An 18,095-nucleotide genomic window follows, 5' to 3' on the forward strand; every position below is an offset into this window, starting at 1 on the left:
AGGGAAGCAGGGAGGCTCAGTGGTGGAGTGCTCATTCAAGGTCTCCAAGCTTGAAGGTCAGTGGAGGTAGGCCCGAGAGCCCTCGGCTTCCCAGCCAACAAACACTCTGGTCTAGGGGACCGTGACCCAGTTGGAAAACACGGCCATGGTGGTCCTTCCCCCATGTCAGGGTAGCACTGGGCCTTGGGTGGTGGGAAAGGGGTGAAGGAGTGAGCCACACGTGGAGGTGGGCAGTTCAGGGCCGAGGGTGCAGCTCACCCACTGACCAGCCTCCCTGCCACTCGGGTCCCGTGGAACTGGTCCAGGACACTGCCCCTGCGCGTGCGTGGGTGTGGGAGAGGGGAGGCTGGCCGTCTCCTGACCAGAACCCCCTTCCAGTCCTGCTGCCCCTGCCCGGGCCCTCCTCGTCTACACCGCAGACTGCTTCAAACTCGGCTGGAGACACAGTGCAGGAGACTCGGTTCACCTGAGTTCCAGGCAAATGATGAGCACATTTCCAAGCTCCGAGTGTGTCCCACGGAGTACTGGGACATACTTACCCTCAGAAATCATTCATTCTTCCTCCAAGATTCAGAATCCGCCGTGCACTGTGGTAAAGTCGTCTTGTTTTTCTTAGTGCCAAGGGTGACATCTACTCTGTCCTCTCCTCTACTCCAGCCTACTCTTCAGGGAGGATCCCTAAGGACACCTCCCGTCCTGGACTCTCCCAGCCTCCTGCAGCCCCCGAGTGGGAGGTGAGAAATAGCCGCTGCTTCCAGAACTACTTCATTACATTATTCAGCGGTTTGATCCTCTCAGATTTTTTGAATGAAAAAACAGGATCAGAGAGGCAGAGTGACTTATGCAGCATCACACAGCCAGAAATCAGGGTTGAACTCTGAGTTGTCTCTCTTTGTGATTTTTGTTTCTGAGGTTATCTCCTCTTCTCCACCCCCCACGACCCCCCGCAAGCTCATTTCCACCAGGAGGGCTTTGAACACTGCCCAGCTCTCCGCTGGACTGGAGAAGGGACAGCCAGGGGTCTGCTGTGCCACAAGGTGGCGCACCTGCCCCGGACTGGTCCCTCCCAAGCCCAGGTGTTCCTTCTGTCTGCCCTCTGACCCTTCCCTCTGTCCTTCCAGCCCTGGATCAGGCTCCTCCTGCTGCCTGTGAGGCCGGCCAGTGATTGGCTGGCCCTGCAGTCATTCAGCCGCCGATCCTCAAGCAGTCCTCCCGCTAGCCCCTGTGTCTGGGCGACCTGGGTGCGCCACCGTGCCTGGCCCTTCAAACGGTATCAAGCTGTCCTCACAACCGCGTCGGCAGAGGTGAACGTGACAAAACGGGCTCACTTCCTCCTGACTTTAAGAGAAACGAGAAGGCACACTGTGGGCCCGTGTGTCACGCAAGAATTGGCCCTGGTGACCCGGAGGCCTCAGGGGCCTGGGACCGGTGGGGGTGCACAGGCGCCCAGAAGCCCGGGGAGGGCCAGCCCAGGTGAAGGGGGTGGTCCCGTGGGGCTCCAGGAGGGGGCCGCATCTAAGCCAGACCTGGAATAAGCAGGGATGGGGTGGGGAAAGGGGCTGGGGGCAGGGAGGGATCAGGGAGCCAGTCTGAGGGCACTGGGGAGCCACCGAAGGTTCCAGAGCAGGAGTGGCAAGGGCAGATGGGAGCACTGGGGAGATCTCCTGGGCTGCCCTGTGGGTAAAGGTTCCAAGGGACCCTGGAGACTGGAGGAGGACAGGGAGCCCACCTGCTTCCACTCTGCCCTCAAGGCAAGACGTGGCGGAGCTGCAGAGGCAGGAAGAGGCTGGTGCCTCCAGGCACAGCCGGGCCGCTCCTCCACGTGCCTGGAGCCGCCATGCTGCGCGAGCTCAGAGCACATGGTTAGGCGGGCAGTGAGCTGCCCAAGGAAGCAGAGCTGGGAGGGCAGGCGTCAGGGGACCAGCCGTCCCAAGCAGGGGAGACCCGGGGCGGGCAGGCATCGAGCCCAGGGTCTCCTGGGGGGCGTGTTCTGGGCCAGGCGACAGTCACGGCTCGGGCAAAGGCCCTGGGGAAGGACCAAGCCCCATGTGCTGGAGGAACGCGAGAGGGGGCGGGGAGGGCCTGCGGCTCCTGGAGGGCTTGACCCCAGGGAGGGGGCGGCCACAGCTGTGGGCAGAGGGAGACCTGACTTGCCTTCAGGCAGTGGCCCGCACCTGGGGCCCCTGGGAAAGCCTGGAAAACCACAGCTCACAGGAGGGTGCCCGGCTGGGGAAGGGCGGGGATGGAAGCCGGGACCCTGGTGCATCTTAGGAGCCACGGACAGAGCACAGGAGGCGCCTCCAGGTCTCGGAAGAGGGGCCGGGACCTGGGAGGTGCAGGACCAGCAGGGCTGGGCAGCCGCAGGTGGCGTGGGGCCTGTCTGCAGAGGGCAGGGCCTGAGGAGAGGGACTGGGAGCCCGTGAGGGAGAGTGGATGGGACTGGCTGGTGCAGGCAGAGGGCCACCCCAGGCAGTGACCCCAGAGAGGAGCGAGTTTGGGGGCCTCCCCTCCCAGAGCCCCCCCGCACAGGGTTGCAGAGTCAGCCCAAAACGCGGCAGAGCTCAGGCTGGACGGGGATTGCAGCCCTGGGGGAGACTTTTGGGGGTTCTTTGTTTGGGGGTGCTTTACTACTGAGCCACATCCCAGTCCTTTTTATTTTTTATTTTGAGACAGGGTCTCACTAAGTGGCTGAGGCTGGCTTTGAACTCACCATCCTCCTGCCTCAGCCTCCCAGGTGGCTGGGATGACAGGCACGGCCCCCGCCGCGGGCACAGTGGTTGCTTTTTACACAGGATGTCCTGAAGACTCCAAGGAAAACCCTGAAAAGTTCCTCCTTCAGCTCAGGGCCATCCCAGCCCTCGTCCCGGCTCCCCCCCCAGGTGGCTGCAGCTGCAGGGGGCCCTGACCATTGTGGCCACCAGGACACACAGGGGTTCCGGGCTCCCCACAGGAAGCCGGGGTCTTTTAACATGCAGGCCTGGCGGCCCGCCCTCCCGGGCCTGGTGGCGCCAGCCGCCCGCTGCCCCAGGGGCCTGGCGTTGGCGGGCTTGGGGGATGGGAGCAGCTCTGAGGCCCCCTTCTCCTCCCGGCCTCCTCCAGGCCAAGAGGGTCCTGCTGGCCCGGCTCTCTGGCAGCGCTCAGGTAACCCCAGGCCAGGCCAGAGGCCCGGGCAGCAGGAAGACCTCCCCTGGCCCTGCCCCCGGCAGCCGCTCTGAGCGGGTGTGGCGGACCTCCTGGCCCTCGGGTGAATGGCCCTCTGTGGCAGTGGGCAGAGCTCTTGAGAGAAGGCACTGGAAGCCCAGAGGCAGCTGACCGGGAAAGGAGCTCCCGAGGGCCTGCCAGCTATCCGTCAGGGCCGCTGCCACCCCAGCACCCTGGCACTGAGGAGCCTGTTCAGGGCGGGCGGCCTGGCCAGCGGCTCGGCAGGCCCTGTGAGTGCCAGGCGTTGGCGGGGAGGGAACAGGCTGTTCTTGGCTTACCCAGCTGCCCCTTTGTCCCCGGGCAGAGGTGGGGGACTGTTGCCATGACAACCGGCCTCTCCCCCAAAACAGTTACTGGAAATCGGGAGCCCCGGGCCGCAGGGTTCGGCCAGAGTCGGAGCCCCTCCTCACAGCCACCCTGCCTCCTGGGGGGCACTTCTGGACAGCGGGGAGGCGGTCGCCCCTTGGGACTGGAATGCCGGAGGTGGCAGTGGTGGGCGGGGTTGGACATTCCCAGGGGGCCGGCCCTGTGGTGGCAGCTGCTGGCCCCCCACCTATCCTGTGTCCCTGGGGAGCCGGGCTGCAGCTGGTGCAGGGGCTTTGATTCCTCCCAGAGGGCGTCCCGGGCGGGCAAGGGGCGGGCGGCCCCCGCAGGCAGGAAGTGGGGCGCCCAGCTGCCCTGTCCCGTTGGCCCAGCTGGTGCAGCGGGGCCCCCAGCTACCACACAGGAAGTGTCCCCAACGCCCACCTGCCCTGTGGGCCACCAGGTCTCGGGCCTGGAGGGGCGGCAGCCTGTGGGAAGGGGCAGGACCTGGGGCTGGGGCTGCAAAGCTGGTCAGAACCTTCCAGAAGCCTCCGGCTGGGGCAGCGGCCATTGTTGTGCACCAGGCACTCAGCCCAGCGGCAGGCACGGCAGACGAGCCTTCGCTCGACACGGGCTGGGCTGAGACAGGAACTGCCCAGGGTCCACAGCGGAACCAGTTCTCCGCCCGCCGAGGCCTTGGCTCCCACCAGGGCCATCCTGCCCCACCTCCTGGGGACGCCTGGCCACGTCTGGGGACGTGTGTGGCCATCACAACGGTGGGCTCTCCTCCCTGGAGTGGGTGGAGACCGGGGACGTGGTCAGCGCCCTGCAGGGTCCAGGACACAGCAGTGTGGCCCCTGGCGGGAGCCCTGCCCACAGAGACATCCCGTGAGAGCAGCCACGTGGGGCTGTGGGGCTCCGCGCCCGCTCGGGGCTCCCGGAGGCTCCGGTTCCACCCGCAGCACCGTGTGGAGACAGATCTGTAGATGGACGGCTGTGTCGCCCACGCCTGGGCAAAGGGGCAGCAGCTCGGGTGGTGGAGGGGACGGTGACAACCTGGCAAGACCCTGCCTTGAGATAGGCTGGGGGCCAGGAGGCTCGGTCCCCAGCCCAGGAACCGCGCGCAGCGGTGAGCATGGCCCGGCGTGACGGCCACCGCTGGGCTGGTCACCACAGTGCAGGGCGGGCGGCATGTGGCTGGCGCTGACCACTGTCACCTCAGGGGTGGAGTCACCCGCGCGCTCAGGTCAGCGGCAGGCGCGGCTCAGGGTCCACAGCCACTGACCGCCCGTCCACAGACCCTGGGCTCGCTGACGTTGGTGCGGTGGCCGAGTCGCCTCTGACGCGTTCCTCGGACAGGCCCTCGGGCTGGATGCGCCACCAGGTGTGTGGCTGGGTTACCTGTGAGCTCGGGCGCCGTGGAGACCCCGCATGGCGGCCCTGTGCTTCTGGGCCCTGCCGCCCTCGGTGGCCTTCCTAGCAGCCCCGTGACCCCCAGCAAGGAGGCCAGGGCCCAGGGGAGGTGGAGCCAAGGACTCCCAGCTGCGTCCCGACCTGAGCCGTGGCCACCCCAGCTCGGCCCCCCTGTAAACCAGGCCACTAAGAGCAGGTCCAGGCCGCGAAGGTGCCACCATGCCCAAGGTCTTCACCCCGCCTGGGGCCTCGGCTGCCTGCCTGAGGCCATCGCGTCCCTGGGCAGTGGGAAGGGCGGAGGGAGTGTTTTGGGGGGTGGGCTGCGGCTCAGTGGCCGAGCGCTTGCCTGGCCCGCGGGAGGCCCTGCGTTGGGTCCTCAGCAGCGCACACGAGGACAAGCAAATGAAACGAAGGCGTCTGTCCATCTAGGACAGCAGGAAGGTTAAAAGGACGTGTTGGGAACCAGCCCCAGAGGCGTGGCGGGCTGGCGGGGACCCCGAGCCGCAGGCCTCACTGAAATGGAGCCGGGACCAGCGGGCCGGGTGGGGAGGGGCATATGCAGCAGTGGCCACGCCGAACCGTCCCCAGCTGCTGTAGGGACGGAGACTCGTGGCTCTGGGGGAGGTTCTGCTGCCCAGGGGCACCGGGCAGTGTCTGGGGACGTGGGCGGGTGATAGGTGGCCTGGCGGGTGAACCCAGGGAGGCTGCTCTGCCTGCTCACAGGTCACCACAGAAGGCCAGGAGGCAGGACCGGGAGGCCCTCCTGCTGCTCAGACCTCAGCCGTCAATCCTGCTGCGGTGGGGACGTCCTAGGGTGGACTGAGGGTCCAGGAAGCGGTCGCCCGTGACAGCGGCTTTCCCATTTGTTAAACCACGTTTCTTTGTGCCTGGGACATTCCAGCCCAAGATGGAGTCACCGGGGCCGCTCTGCACCACACGGTGGCTCAGGGATCCAGGCTCTTCCGTGGTGGTCTGTCTGTCTCTCTCTCCTTTTGGTGCTGAGAATTGAACCCAGGGGCACTTTATCCCGAGCTAGGTCCCCAGCCATTTTTACTTTTATTTTGAGTCAGGGTCTCCCTACGTTGCCCAGGCTGTCCTCACACTTCCAAGCCTCCTGCCTCAGCCTCCCTGGCATTCTGGGTGTGCACCACTGGACTTGGCCGTGCTTATCTCTTGAGTCCTCTCAGAGGCAGATTTTAATGGATGGGACAGGGCTGGGCACGGTGGCACATGCCCATGATCCCAGCAGCTCAGGAGGCTGAGGCAGGAGAATCTAAAGTGTAAAGCCAGCCTCAGCAACTTAGTGAGGCTTTAAGCAACTTAGTGGGACCAGTCTCAAAATAAACAGTAAAAAAGAACTGGGGATGTGCCCAGTGGTTAAGTGCCCCTGGGTTCAACCCCTGGTACTGAAGAAAGAAAGAAAGAGAAAGAGGAAGAGAGAGAGAGAGAGAAGGAGAAAGAGAGAAGGAAAGAAGAAAGAAAGGAAAGGAAAGGAGGAAGGAAAGAAAGAAAGAAAAGAGAAAAGAAAGGGAAAGGAAAGAAAGAAGCTGCAAACATTTCCCCACAAACCCAGAGGTCAAGTCCAACACTCCTGGCGGGTCATTTTCAGATGAAGCTATGGGGCAGGCGGTGGGCTCTGGGTGTCTGTGGAAGTGAAGCTGGAGGATCATCTGCAGTCCAGCCTCCAGCAGAGTCCAGCGGGGGCTGAAGTCACCCTTGGCGAAGCTGGAGGGCTTCCCAGAAGAGGAGGCCCCGACACCTTGGCTTTTAAGAAAGCAGAAGTCAGAAGCCAAAGTGGAGGAGAGGCGGGAGGGGCGCGGCCACAGGGAGGTGGAGGGAGGGTGTTTGAGGAAAGAGGAAATGGTCACTGTAGGGGCTGGGGCATCAGGAAGCGGAAGGGGTGCAGGGAGAGCTCCCCCTGCAGGACAATGCGGGCAGCCAACGTAGGGGAGTCGCAGGGTCAGAAAAATCAGTTCTGCAGTCACGGCTGGGACAGCCGGTTCAAGCAAGAAGCGTCCGTGGATACCGAGAGCGTTGGCTGAAAGGTCCTGGCGACAGGATGGGCAGAGGTCTCAGAGTACCTGTCTGCCACGGGGTGCAGTGGCCACACTTGTTACCCCAGAGACTTGGGAGGCTGAGGCAGGAGGATCGTGAGTTTGAGGCCAGTCTCGGCAATTGGCGAGAGCCTGTTTCAAAATAAACATAAATAAGTAAATAAAGAACTGGGATATTGCTGGTGCCCTGGGTGTGGTCCCTGATACCCTCCCCCCAGAAAGAACACCCACCCGCTGATGGCTCACGGGCGAGGCAGGGGCCCCTGTAACGTGGAGTCCTGGTTGGCAGCCCCTTATCTCAGTGATCAGAGTTCACAGCCTCTCCAGGAAGGGACACACCAGTGACGCACCTCCTGATACAGCACCGCAGACACAGTACTACCTCCTGACACCACGCACCCCAGACACAGTACACTTCTGGAATCTCGCTGCTGGAAGGGCAAAACCCGATTCTAATCACTTGGAAACCATCTGATCACGGGCTGTAAGAGGCAAATGACCCCCGCACTTAAAAAATGACAGTCATGAGCCTGGTCCAGTGGTCACACCTTTCATCCCACTGACTCTGGAGGCTGAGGCAGGAGGATCAAAAGTCGGAGGCCAGCCTCAGCAACTGAGTGAGACCCTGTCTCAAAATAAAATTTTAAAAGGGGCTGGGATTGGAGCTCTGTTTGCTGTACCTCAAATAGCTTGGGGGGGAGAGGCCAGAGCTGACCACAGGGATGGAGGCGGGAGACAGATATATTGCTCTGTCAATATTTTTGTGGGATTGGAGTTATTCCAAATAAGAAGTTTAGGAAAATAAAATAAGGCCAAGGGTGACCCGTGACCACGGGGGTGGCATGGAGGCGAGGGTCAGAGGCATGTTGAGAGCAGGCGAGCGCACCCTCGTGTGTGCTGGCCGGTGCTCCTGAGCCCGGGGCCTCGGCTCCCGGCAGGTTTCCCCGGCCGAGGGGTGTCCAGGTTGTTCCTGTTCTACAGATGGGGAAGCAGAGGTTCCTTCTGTCCCCAACCAGGAGGAGGTAAGGCTGGCCACACAGGCAGTCACCGGGGTCCTCTGCTGGTCACCACGCCCGCCTCCGTGGTGGGCTGGCCTCTCGCTGGGCTCTGTTGGAGCGTGGCCGGCTTCCTTCACCCAAGCAAGGTCGGCAGGCTGAGCCCGGTTGTCCATGTCCAACCCACAAAGGGCACAGGGCGGGGCCCCTGCCCGGAGCACAGCTGGATCCGGGCCCTGGCGGGACAGGTGGTCAGAGTCAGATGGAGCCCGGCAGAGGGTCAGCCCTCGAGGACCTGGGCGGGCAGTGTGAGCAGGCCGACTGGCCCCCAGGATGCCCGCCAGGGCGCAGGCGCTAGGGTTGCAGGGTTGTTCCCGCCTGAGAAAGGCCTTTGGGTGAGTTTCAGGTCATTGGCGTGGCCAGGGACCCCGCCCTGGTCCACTGCAAGGGGAGATGGCCTCAGCCGCCCACCGATCCCCCCGCAGTGCTTTGGAACATGGACGAGGGTCTGGTGGGCACTACCTCAGGGAGCAGCTGTCTTCCAGAATCTTCCCAAATGCTGCCAGACCCGCCACCAAGTGCATGTGGCTCTGCAGCCCGTGGCCCCGTGGCCGACGGTCGATCCTGTGGGGGCCGCAGGGACCTTGGCCATTCCTCAGGAGGCCAAGCTGCAGGCTGGGCACAGCTCCGTGTTGAGGGCTTGCCCTGCACGTGCTGGCCCGGGTTTTGACCCCCTGCACCCCAGAAACGAGGGGCGGGAGGGGGAGGGACAGGGAGGGAGGGGACAGGTCTGGCCCCAGGATGGCTGCAGGCTTTTGTTTCAAGCGCCACGAGGACCTAGCGATCAGAGGGCAGGATGAGGAGCCTGGCTCACGCTGAGGGCCCTGGGCTGCCCTCGGAGGCCGAGGATCTGGATCCGAGGGTCCACCTAGCAGCACAGGAGTCAGGTCCCGTTCACGCCCACTCGCCCCCGTCCCGCCCCCTCCCTCCATTCCCCTGTCTCATCCCCTGGACTTCTGCCCCCTCCCCGCCCCTTGTGGTGTGTCAGCATCTGCATATCAGAGAGAACATCTGGCCTTTGGCTTTCTGGGATTGGCTTATTTCACTTAGCATGGTCGTCTCCAGACCCATCCTTTTACCAGCAAAAGGCATAAAATCATTCTTTTTTTTTGAGGTGCTGCTGAGGATCAAACCCAGTGCCTCACGTGTGCTAGGCAAGCGCTCCACCCCTGAGCCACAAACACAGCCCATAATTTCATTGTTCTTCATGGCTGAGTAATATTCCATGGTGTGTATGTGCCACATTTTCTTTATTCATCTAAGTCCTTTGGGTATCTGCTGAGGAGTGGGCTAGCTGGGTCAAAGGGTGACTCCACTCCAAGTTTTCTGCGGCCTCTCCATACTGCTTTCCAGAGTGGCTGCACCCATCTGCAGCCCCAGCAGCGAGGGACAGTGCACCTCGCCCGTGTCCTTGCCAGCACTGTCCCTCCTGCTCCTGAGGACTGCCCTCCCGGCGGGGTGCGGTGAAATCCCGTGGGCTTCTCATTTGTTTCTCTAATGGCTGGAGGCGTCCCGATGCTCTTTCTCGAGAGGTGGATGCTTGGTGCACAGGAACGCGGGCCATGGCCTGTGCTGCCCCTCCAGGACCCATCCAGGAGTCCCCTGCAAGACCAAGGGCTTCAGTGCCAGGCCTGGTGGGGCTCGCCTGTGTTCCCAGCAGCCGGGGAGGCTGAAGGCAGGAGGATCACACGTTCAAAGCCAGCCTCGGGAATTTAGTGAGGCCCTAAGCAACTCGGCAAGATCCTGTCTCTAAATAACAATATATTAAAAATCGAGGGGCGTAGTCAGCTTTTTCGCTACTGTGACTCAGCGACCCGACCTGCACAGTTATAGAGGAGGAAAGGTTTATTTGGGGCTCATGGTTTCAGAGGTCTTAGTCCATAGAAGGCTGGTTCCGTTCCTCGGGGTGCGAGGTGAGGCAGACCTCATGGCGGGCAAGCGTGGCAGAGGGAAGCAGCACCTCCAACTCTCCAGATACAAAACGCACACCCCGTCTCCCCCGCCACACCCGCCACCTCATCGCCCACCGGGACCGACCCGCCGGCTGGGTCCAGACCCTCACAACCCGTCATTGCCCTCTGAACCTGCCAGTCTCCCGGGCGAGCCCCGGGGACACCTCACATCCTAAGCGCGGCAGGGGGAGCGGCTCCGTGGTTGAGCGGCCCTGGGCGCACTCCCCATGCCCCCAAGAAGACGGAGCTCCTGGCAGAGTCAGATAAAGCTTTTAATATTTAGAAGTCTGGGCACTCAGTGCGGTCGGTGCCGGCTCTCCGCCAAGGGACAGCTGGCAGCTGGTGGCGTCCGCGGGCGTGCTGGTGATGATGATGGGCACCTTCGCCTTGACGCTGGCCAGAGACCAGGGCAGGTGCACGGTGACGGCCAGCTCGTAGCGCGTCCTCACGATCTGGTCGTCCAGCAGGCTGGTGCTCACGGACAGCACGAGCGGCAGGCTGAGGGTGCTGACCACCTTGGTGCTGCTGAAGGCGGCGATCTGGGTGTTGGCCTCCTGGCGGAGCAGCTCGCTGCTGTCCCCTCGCCAGCGGCGCTCGGCCGTGGGCGTGAAGCCCTCGTACCGCATGTGGGCGTAGAGGGCGAAGACCACCGTGCGGATGCACTTGCCGGTCTGGTTGTGGATCTCCGAGGTGAGCACCACCTTCTCCCCGGGTGTGAAGGTGTTCCTGTCCATCTGGATCTGCAGGCACACGCGGCCCTGCCTGCAGCAGTTGTAGGACACCTTCTTCTCAGCCTGCACGAACAGCGGGTCCTGCAGGGGGAAGGGCGTGACCGGTGAGGGGCCGTGGCGGGTGGACCCGCTTGCCCAACCCCGTCCCATCCCAGGGCTCCTCGGCGGTTCAGGGCTTTGCACCCAAAAGCCTGCTGTTGCCTCCCAGCTTTCTTTAACCCAGGCTCTTTACTGGTCTGAATATCAATGGCCTTATCAGCACAACACCCTCCCATCCTTATTTTGCTGTGTGACCTTGGATAAGTGGCTCGACTTCTCTGAGCATTGTTTTTCCGGAAGACAGAGAATATCTCTTACAGTCTAAGAACAAGACCCTGGGCTTATGCACATATTTCAGTAATATGCATTCACTAGAAACTGCATTTTGATTTTAAATATGGATGCCACACCCCGCCGCCAGCAAGCGAGCCGCAGCTCCCAGGTGACCCCACGATCATGAAGGGAGCAACCAACATTGTGCCATGTGCCTAAGCTGAGGTGCTCAGGTTGGCTGGATTCGGTGGATTTTACGGTTACGGGTATTTTCAGCATGCGGGTTTGTCGGGACATGACCCTCTGGCACGTGCAGGGACCGCTGTAGACAGGGAGTCAGCTGCCCGTGCGCCCGGGTTTAAAATTCACCCATGTGCCTGCTTCTCAGGTTGCCCGCTTGTGTCCAGAGAGCGGCTGGGCACCTGGCAGAGGGACCTGCCATCCGTCCCGACCTGCGTGTCCGGCCGTAGACGCTGTGGGAGCCCCTGCCGGCGTCTTTCCCGTGCTTCCCGGGGGGGCTTGCTCTGCGGCAGGGCTGCCAGGGCTGCAAGGTCTGCTGGGATACGTCCCAGGCCCTGTGCGCCCCACGTGGCAGCTTTCACACGTGCATCCTGGCTTTGTGGCGGGGCTGGGGTGGAACCTGGGGCTCAGGACACTGGGCCGGCGCTCCACCACCGCACGACGCCCGCCTGGCTACTTTCTCCCGTAAGAGGATTTTGACCGTGTGGAACCCGGGCAGCTGTGTTCCCAGGAGCACCTGCAGAGGAAGCACGGCCCTGGTGGGAAATGCTTCCCATTTGAGCGTTTGGGGGATATTCGCACAGACGCTATCGAGTATCTCTAATCCGAAAATCCGAAATGCTCCTAAACTCCAAGACTTTTTGAGCCCGGACGTGACCTTCTGTTCCGTGTATTCCATTCATACGCAAGATCTTGGTGGCACCTCTGGTTCACTTTTCTGTTCTTTTCTATTCTACTTATACGAGACTGGCATTCATTTTCTTTTCTTTTTTGGGATCAGAGATTGAACCCGGGGCGCTCATCCCCTGAGCCGCATCCCAGTACTGTTTATTTTTTTATTTAGAGACAGAGTCACTAAATAAGTTGCTCAGGGCCTGGCTAAGTTGCCGAGGCTGGCTTTGAACTTGCATCCTTCTGCCTCGGCCTCGCGTGCTGCGGGCATTCAGGGTACCACCACACCCAGCTGGTAGACCTTCGTTTCTTAATCATAATGTTGGTCGCAACCCACCAAATTGGTATCTTCTGACATTTTCTATGCTTTTCTTTCATTAAAAACCAGCCAGGCGCAGGGGCACACACCTGTAATCCCCGCGGCTCGGGAGGCCAAGGCAGGAGGATCACAAGTTCAAAGCCAGCCTCGGCAACAGCGAGGCACTAAGCAACTCAGTGAGACCCTGTCTCTAAATAAAATGTGAAATAGGGCTGGGATGTGGCTCCGTGGCCGAGTGCCCCTGAGTTCAATCCCTGGTTCCCCAAACAAACCAACAAACAGTTGAGGGACTGGGGCTGGGGCTCCGTGGCAGAGCGCCCGCCTAGCACCCGTGAGACCCTGGGTTCCATCCTCAGCACTGCATAGAAATAAATAAATAAAATAAAGGCGCGCTGTCCATCAACAACTCAAAACACACCACCACCCCCCAGGTGATCGTGGGGGCTGCGGTGGGACTCAGGGTGGAGCACCCGCCCGGCCGCGTCAGGCCCTGGTTTCCTGGCCGGCGGGGGAGATGGATCGCGAAGCACCAGGTAGCTTGCGTTCTCGTATTTTCGTCCTACGTCTTACATACACACTTTTCCTGATGCTGGGATTGAGTGCGTGGTGCGCCACCAACGCGCCGCACTCCAGCCTCCTTAAACTTTATCTTGAGGCCAGCCGTCCGTCAGTTTCCCAGGCTGGGGCTGGGGACCTCGCTCAGTCGGTAGAGTGCTGGCCTCACCTGCACAAGGCCTGGGTCCCATCCCAGCACCTCAAAAATAGTTCCCAGGTGGCCTCAGACTAGCGATCCTCCTGCCTCAGCCTCTTAAGAACCTGGGATGACAGACCTGTGCCATCACCTGTCCTATTCTTTTATTTTATAAAAAATTGTGTGGGAAGCCCACCATGCTGCCCGGGGCCTGAGGGGCACCAGCGCCCGGGGCCATCAGCGCAGGACCCTCTTTTCAGTCCCCAGCACCATAAAAAAAATGGAAGAGAAAATAGAAACGGAGACCTGGGATCAGTGACGTGGAAGCAGCCCTGTGTCCGACAGGGCAGCGGCTCCCAGCCGGGGCAAGGACCTAGCTCTGCATTTGCTGGCCGCCTCCTCCCACGCCTGACACTCCTGTGCCGGAGTCCCCGCCTATGGATGGGGATGTTTTATGCTCCCGTTTCATTGATCTGGGCACTTCCGGCTCCTGGAGGTGCTGCCTGTTGCCCTGGGCCACCTGGCTATGGAAGGGTCCCCCGGAGTGTCTGAGCCACAGCCGTGATACCACCTTGTGTCCCCCTGAGTTCCCATGGGTGCCCAGAGAGGGGACCTGGCCTGCTCAAGGTCACCCTGGGAGCAGGGCCTGAGTTCAGGTCTGCTGGTCTCAGGTCCAGTCACGCCCCTGTCGGCTGCTCTAGGGCGTGTCTGTGCCACCCGGCGATCACAGGGGCAGGAATGAAGAGGCGTGAAGTCCGCCTTCGCCCTTGGGATGACCTTGCTGCCCACCTTCCGGAGGAGGAAACCGTGGCTGCAGGGTAGCAGGTGGGGCGGGCCTTTTCGCCCTGACCTTGAGAATCACAATGCCAGCCTGCGGCCTCTGTCATCTTAATGCTTTGATGACACAGAACTCCCTGGGGAGGTGTGTGACCTTGACCAACGTCATTCCATCGCCCGGCTTCCCCCCCGCACCTGGCCTGGCCTCAGGAAGGGATCTGGAAGGGTCCTGCACTCGGGTCAGAGCGCACTGTCCTTCCGTCTCCTGGGACTGAAGCACCTTCTTTTGCCTTTTGGGGACACCAGCTCCGTTTTCTGAGGTCTCGAGGGATCAGAGGGCCACTGGCTGTCCCGCCTCTCTCCCACCCAGTGGTCTCTGCTTCTGCTTGGCTTGAGTCTGTCTCTGGGTGGCATCCTGGGCACTGCGGGGTGCTGAGCGATATCCCTGGCCTCCCGGCTCCATGTCAGGAACTCCCAGCAATGTCCCCCGAAACGATCACTGTCCCCTGACATACCAAACTGCCTTTCTCCTCTTTTCCTTTAAAGGCCCCTATTGACCTTTGGGTTGTGGGGGGCCGTCCCTGGCCTCTTACCCACTGGGTGCCAATGGCACCTCCAGCCCTGGGCATGAGGATTCAACATGTCTCTAGACATCCTCGAATGTCCCCTGGGGCTCAGTCACCCTGGCTTAGTTCCTGGCCTGGCTGGTGGCACTCTGGGCCCGCACGCTGCCCTGCTCCCGCATGGCACCCCTGTGCTGTGGCCACCCACCAGCCTCCTCTGCAGCCTGGAGGCTGCCCCTGCCATGGGCCCCCCTGGCACCTGGAATGACTGTTCCGGGGGGAAGTCCGAGGTCCCCTGAATCAGTAAGTACGTCCTCCTCTTGGCTAGGAGGTGCTCGCGGCCCATGCAGGTGGCTTGAATGAAATAGGAGATGTGTCCAGTCTTGCTGGAGAAGGTGGAAGGAAGCCTGGGAGGTAAGTTGAAATGGAAGTCAAAGGTGTGGCTGCCTGCACTTAACCAATTATCTGAAAGCAAAACACACCGGCCATCAGAAGGTTCTAGAATCTTTTCTTCTTTTCTTCATTTCCCCCATTGTTTAGTGCTTGGACAGGGAGGTATCAGTTCTGGGATTGGCTCCTTGGTCCCGAGCTACCCCCATCTCTGTGCTTTCAAGGACCTGCTCTGTTTGCCCATAAACATTAGTCCCTGACGGGATGGGAGAGGGACGTGGCTGGCGGGGTCACCCCAAGTATTGATGTGATCTTGGGCACCCCAACTCTGGACTGGAGAAAGCGGAGGTTGCAGCTGGATGTGGCGGTGCACGCCCGTCATCTGAGCAACGCGAGTGGCTGAGGCAGGAGGGTCACAAGCAGGGTCCAACTTAGCAAGGCCTTGTCTCAAAAAACAAAAAGGGCTGGGATGTGGCTCACTGGCAGGGGGCTTGCAGGCCTCAGACCCTGGGTTCCAAGCATGCCCAGTACTGGAAAAAAAAAAGGAAGAAAGTGGAATTCGGGCCTCAGGATTCTCCGGGCATGTGCCGAGCACCTACTGTATGCCAGAGGTGGTTTTAGGCAGTGTGGATAGAGCGGGGGCCACACAGCTAGCACTTCCTGCCTCCAGGGAGCTGGGCCTGCCTTCCTGTCCTGCAGGAGGACTTAGTATCTTAATTCTGTCTGTTGGTGCTGGGAGTGGAGCCCAGGGCCTCACGTATGGGAGGCGCACGGTCTGGCCAACGAGCTCTCCCCCAGCCCCCATATCTGTTGACTGACCAGGGAGGCAGAGGCCGTGGGCCCCTCTTGGCTGCCCTCTGTGCATGAGCTTCCTGTTTCTTCCTCCTGGTGTCCCCGGCCTCTCTTTACCGCCCCCTTCCCCAGCAGGTGCAGCCTGGCTCCCGGAACCCTAGCCGGCCTGTTTGGCCTGCAGCGCCCACGTTTGTTGAGTGATGGGCTCAGGCCCAGGCTTCCGGGGAAACCCAGTTGCTTGGAAGTGTGAGGAGATGGCACCTGCAGGGGTCTTCCAGGAAAGGAAGCTCTGTCCTTACTGAGAGGCCAGCACTTACCACTACTGGACCCCGGCACTCTTTTTTGGGCTGACGATCGAACCCAGGGCTGCTCTCCCATGGAGCCACACTCCGGCCTTTGCTATTTTATTTTGAGACAGGGTCTCATTAAGCCGCCCTGGCTCCCACTGCAGTCCTCCTGCCTCAGCCTCCGGGGGCCGGGACACAGGCCACCGCTGCTCCTGGCCTGATGCTCGCTGTTCTACCTGGCTGCTCCTGGGGCGGAAAATGCCTATTGCCAGTGCCCCTGGGCCGTTGGTCCACTGTTAGATGTCTTTACCTCCCAGGCCTAGGTTCCCACATGGCTACGGCTGGCCACCAGCCTCTCTTACCCTCCACCGGGAACGTCTTCGTCTTGTGCACGTAGTCGGCCTTATTGTTGCAGATAACCTCTCTGCTATAATCGCGGGAAGCCCCGATCTCTTCGTTCCACTCGACATAACCCCGTCCCACAAGCTCCACCTTCACTATGGGGTCCACCAGGGTGCTATTCAGGGTTAGAATCACCTGCCCCTTTATGCTGGAGCCGGCCAGGTAGATCGCATCCTTGGGCAGCACTAAGTCGATGGACTTTACCATAGACATGGGGGTTGGGGTGGTGGGGAAACATCCTTCCCCCTCCCCCAGGCCACCGAGATTCCGGGTTCCTTGACTGCAGTGACATCAACTGTCTGTGACATCGCTGGGCCCAAAACTCCAGAGGGGCAGACACAGAGGCCAGGAGGGGAGGGCAAGGCTGTCTGTCCAGTGTGAGCCGCGGCTCACACCGGTTTTTGAAATGGTAGCCTGACCGCTTTCCCGACGGAATAACTAAAAACCAGAAACCAGACCCTCCAACATCAAGTGGCCACTGTTCTTGACACGTGGAGAAGACCTGCCATCAGACCGGAGTTGGGGGCTGGGTAGGGAAGAACTCTTCCAGCCACCTGGTGGGGGACAGCCTCAGCTCCCTTAGCAGGTGGAACGAGAGGCCCAGGGACCATCTTCTGTCCTATCGGGTGCCCCCAGGGTGCGTGTGTGCGTCTCAGGTTTGGTGCCACATTTGACCATCTTCCAGTTGAAGGCTCTTTGTTATCTAGTCTGTAATGGAAGAGTTTGGGCTGGGGGACAGGACGTGAAACCTGGTGTGAACTGCGGGCGCGTAGGTCCGAGTGCTCGCCCCGCACACCGTGCCTTCTGGAAGCCCGTCCTGCATGACTGAGGTTTCTTGTGAAAGGTGCTCCCCGGCATCAGTAAGTCCCTCCAGAGGGAGACTGTGTCAGCGAGGTTGGTGCCCACCAACGTCTGCCTGACCCAGGGTCTGATGCGGGCAAGGTGGATGGTCCATCAATAAAAGTTGGTTGAGCGACCTAACAGCCTCTGAGAGAGTGTCATTTTGCAAAAGGGAAACTGAGGCCTTTGCTTCCCGTCTGCACGTGGTGCCTCAGTGGGAGGGACGCTGAAGCAGAAAAGATGCTAGACAGTACCCACTCAGACTGACAGGCCTGGTTATCTTTACTGTAGTCTGCTTTATTTCAAGTGACAGCTTTTGGGGACATTGACCACCTGTCGACTGGTTTGTGAACTCCTTTCTGAGATGCCTAGAATAGTTTTTTTTTTTTTTTTTTTTTTCTGAATTATTCAACTCATCAATTATGAACTTGAGCTAATTTGAAATTTTGACATTATCAAAATGATTAGGGAATTAGAGTCCTGTATCACTATGCTTCAGTCTTTTCTGCAGGGAAAGATGGACACCTCTTTGTCAACTTCAGATGCCCAAGGCTCCGGCCTGTTCCCTGCACCAGGTGTACATCAGGGATACTTCCCCTTTCGGCTGCTTCTGCAATGGTGGTCACACATAGATGACACGGTCTCGGGAATAGGCCAGGTTCCTTTGCAGGATCCCATGTACCTCACATAGTTGGGCAGGGAAGAACTGGGTGGGGAGGTGTGCTTGATTTCTGCTCACACCTGTGGTGTGGCCAACATATGGCCAGGTATCCAAAATTTGGTGACAGTGAACGAGTCTCCAGGGTGGAGATAGTGAACAGCAACCTCTAGACTACACATATTAGATTGTATGAGTTTCCTATAGCTGCTGCAACAAAAGGCCAAAAATGCGGTGGCTTGAAACAACACAGGTCAGTTTATTTTCTTACAGTTCTGGAGGTCAGAGGTCCAAAGTGAGTCGTAGAGTCTAGAATCAAGGCATTGCTGGGGCTGTGTTCCAAGGAGTCTCCATGCCCTCTGCAGTTTCTGGAGTGCCCGCATGCCTTGCCTCTTGGCCTCCTGATTCTCACCTGCTTCTGGTATTGCACCTTCTTCTCTGAC

The 18,095-nt window shown here is 60.4% G+C and overlaps 1 protein-coding gene across 1 annotated transcript; it reads right to left on the reverse strand.

The window, feature by feature from the left end:
• Window positions 1–6,781: 6,781 nt before the first annotated feature.
• On the reverse strand, window positions 6,782–16,367 carry Arrdc5 (arrestin domain containing 5). Its single transcript, XM_047531774.1, has 7 exons — window positions 16,115–16,367; window positions 14,543–14,748; window positions 10,290–10,790; window positions 8,841–8,894; window positions 8,489–8,700; window positions 8,107–8,344; window positions 6,782–6,835 (listed from the first exon to the last, which is right to left on the reverse strand). The coding sequence occupies exons 1-7, from the start codon at window positions 16,365–16,367 to the stop codon at window positions 6,782–6,784; spliced, it is 1,518 nt and encodes a 505-aa protein (XP_047387730.1).
• Window positions 16,368–18,095: the final 1,728 nt, after the last annotated feature.

Source organism: Sciurus carolinensis, chromosome 17 (assembly GCF_902686445.1).
Source record: "Sciurus carolinensis chromosome 17, mSciCar1.2, whole genome shotgun sequence".
NCBI classification, from domain to species: Eukaryota; Metazoa; Chordata; class Mammalia; order Rodentia; family Sciuridae; genus Sciurus; species Sciurus carolinensis.

Excerpts from the sequence above, each read along its gene's own strand:
- Arrdc5 (XM_047531774.1), bottom strand. The coding sequence starts at position 16,367 with ATGTCTATGGTAAAGTCCATCGACTTAGTGCTGCCCAAGGATGCGATC. Across the intron at positions 8,895-10,289 it reads TGTCCCTTGGCGGAGAGCCG|GTGGACCCTCGGATCCAGAT; the intron begins GCACCGACCGCA and ends CTGTGCTGCTAG. Across the intron at positions 8,345-8,488 it reads GAAGACAGCTGCTCCCTGAG|GCGGGAACAACCCTGCAACC; the intron begins GTAGTGCCCACC and ends GGCCTTTCTCAG.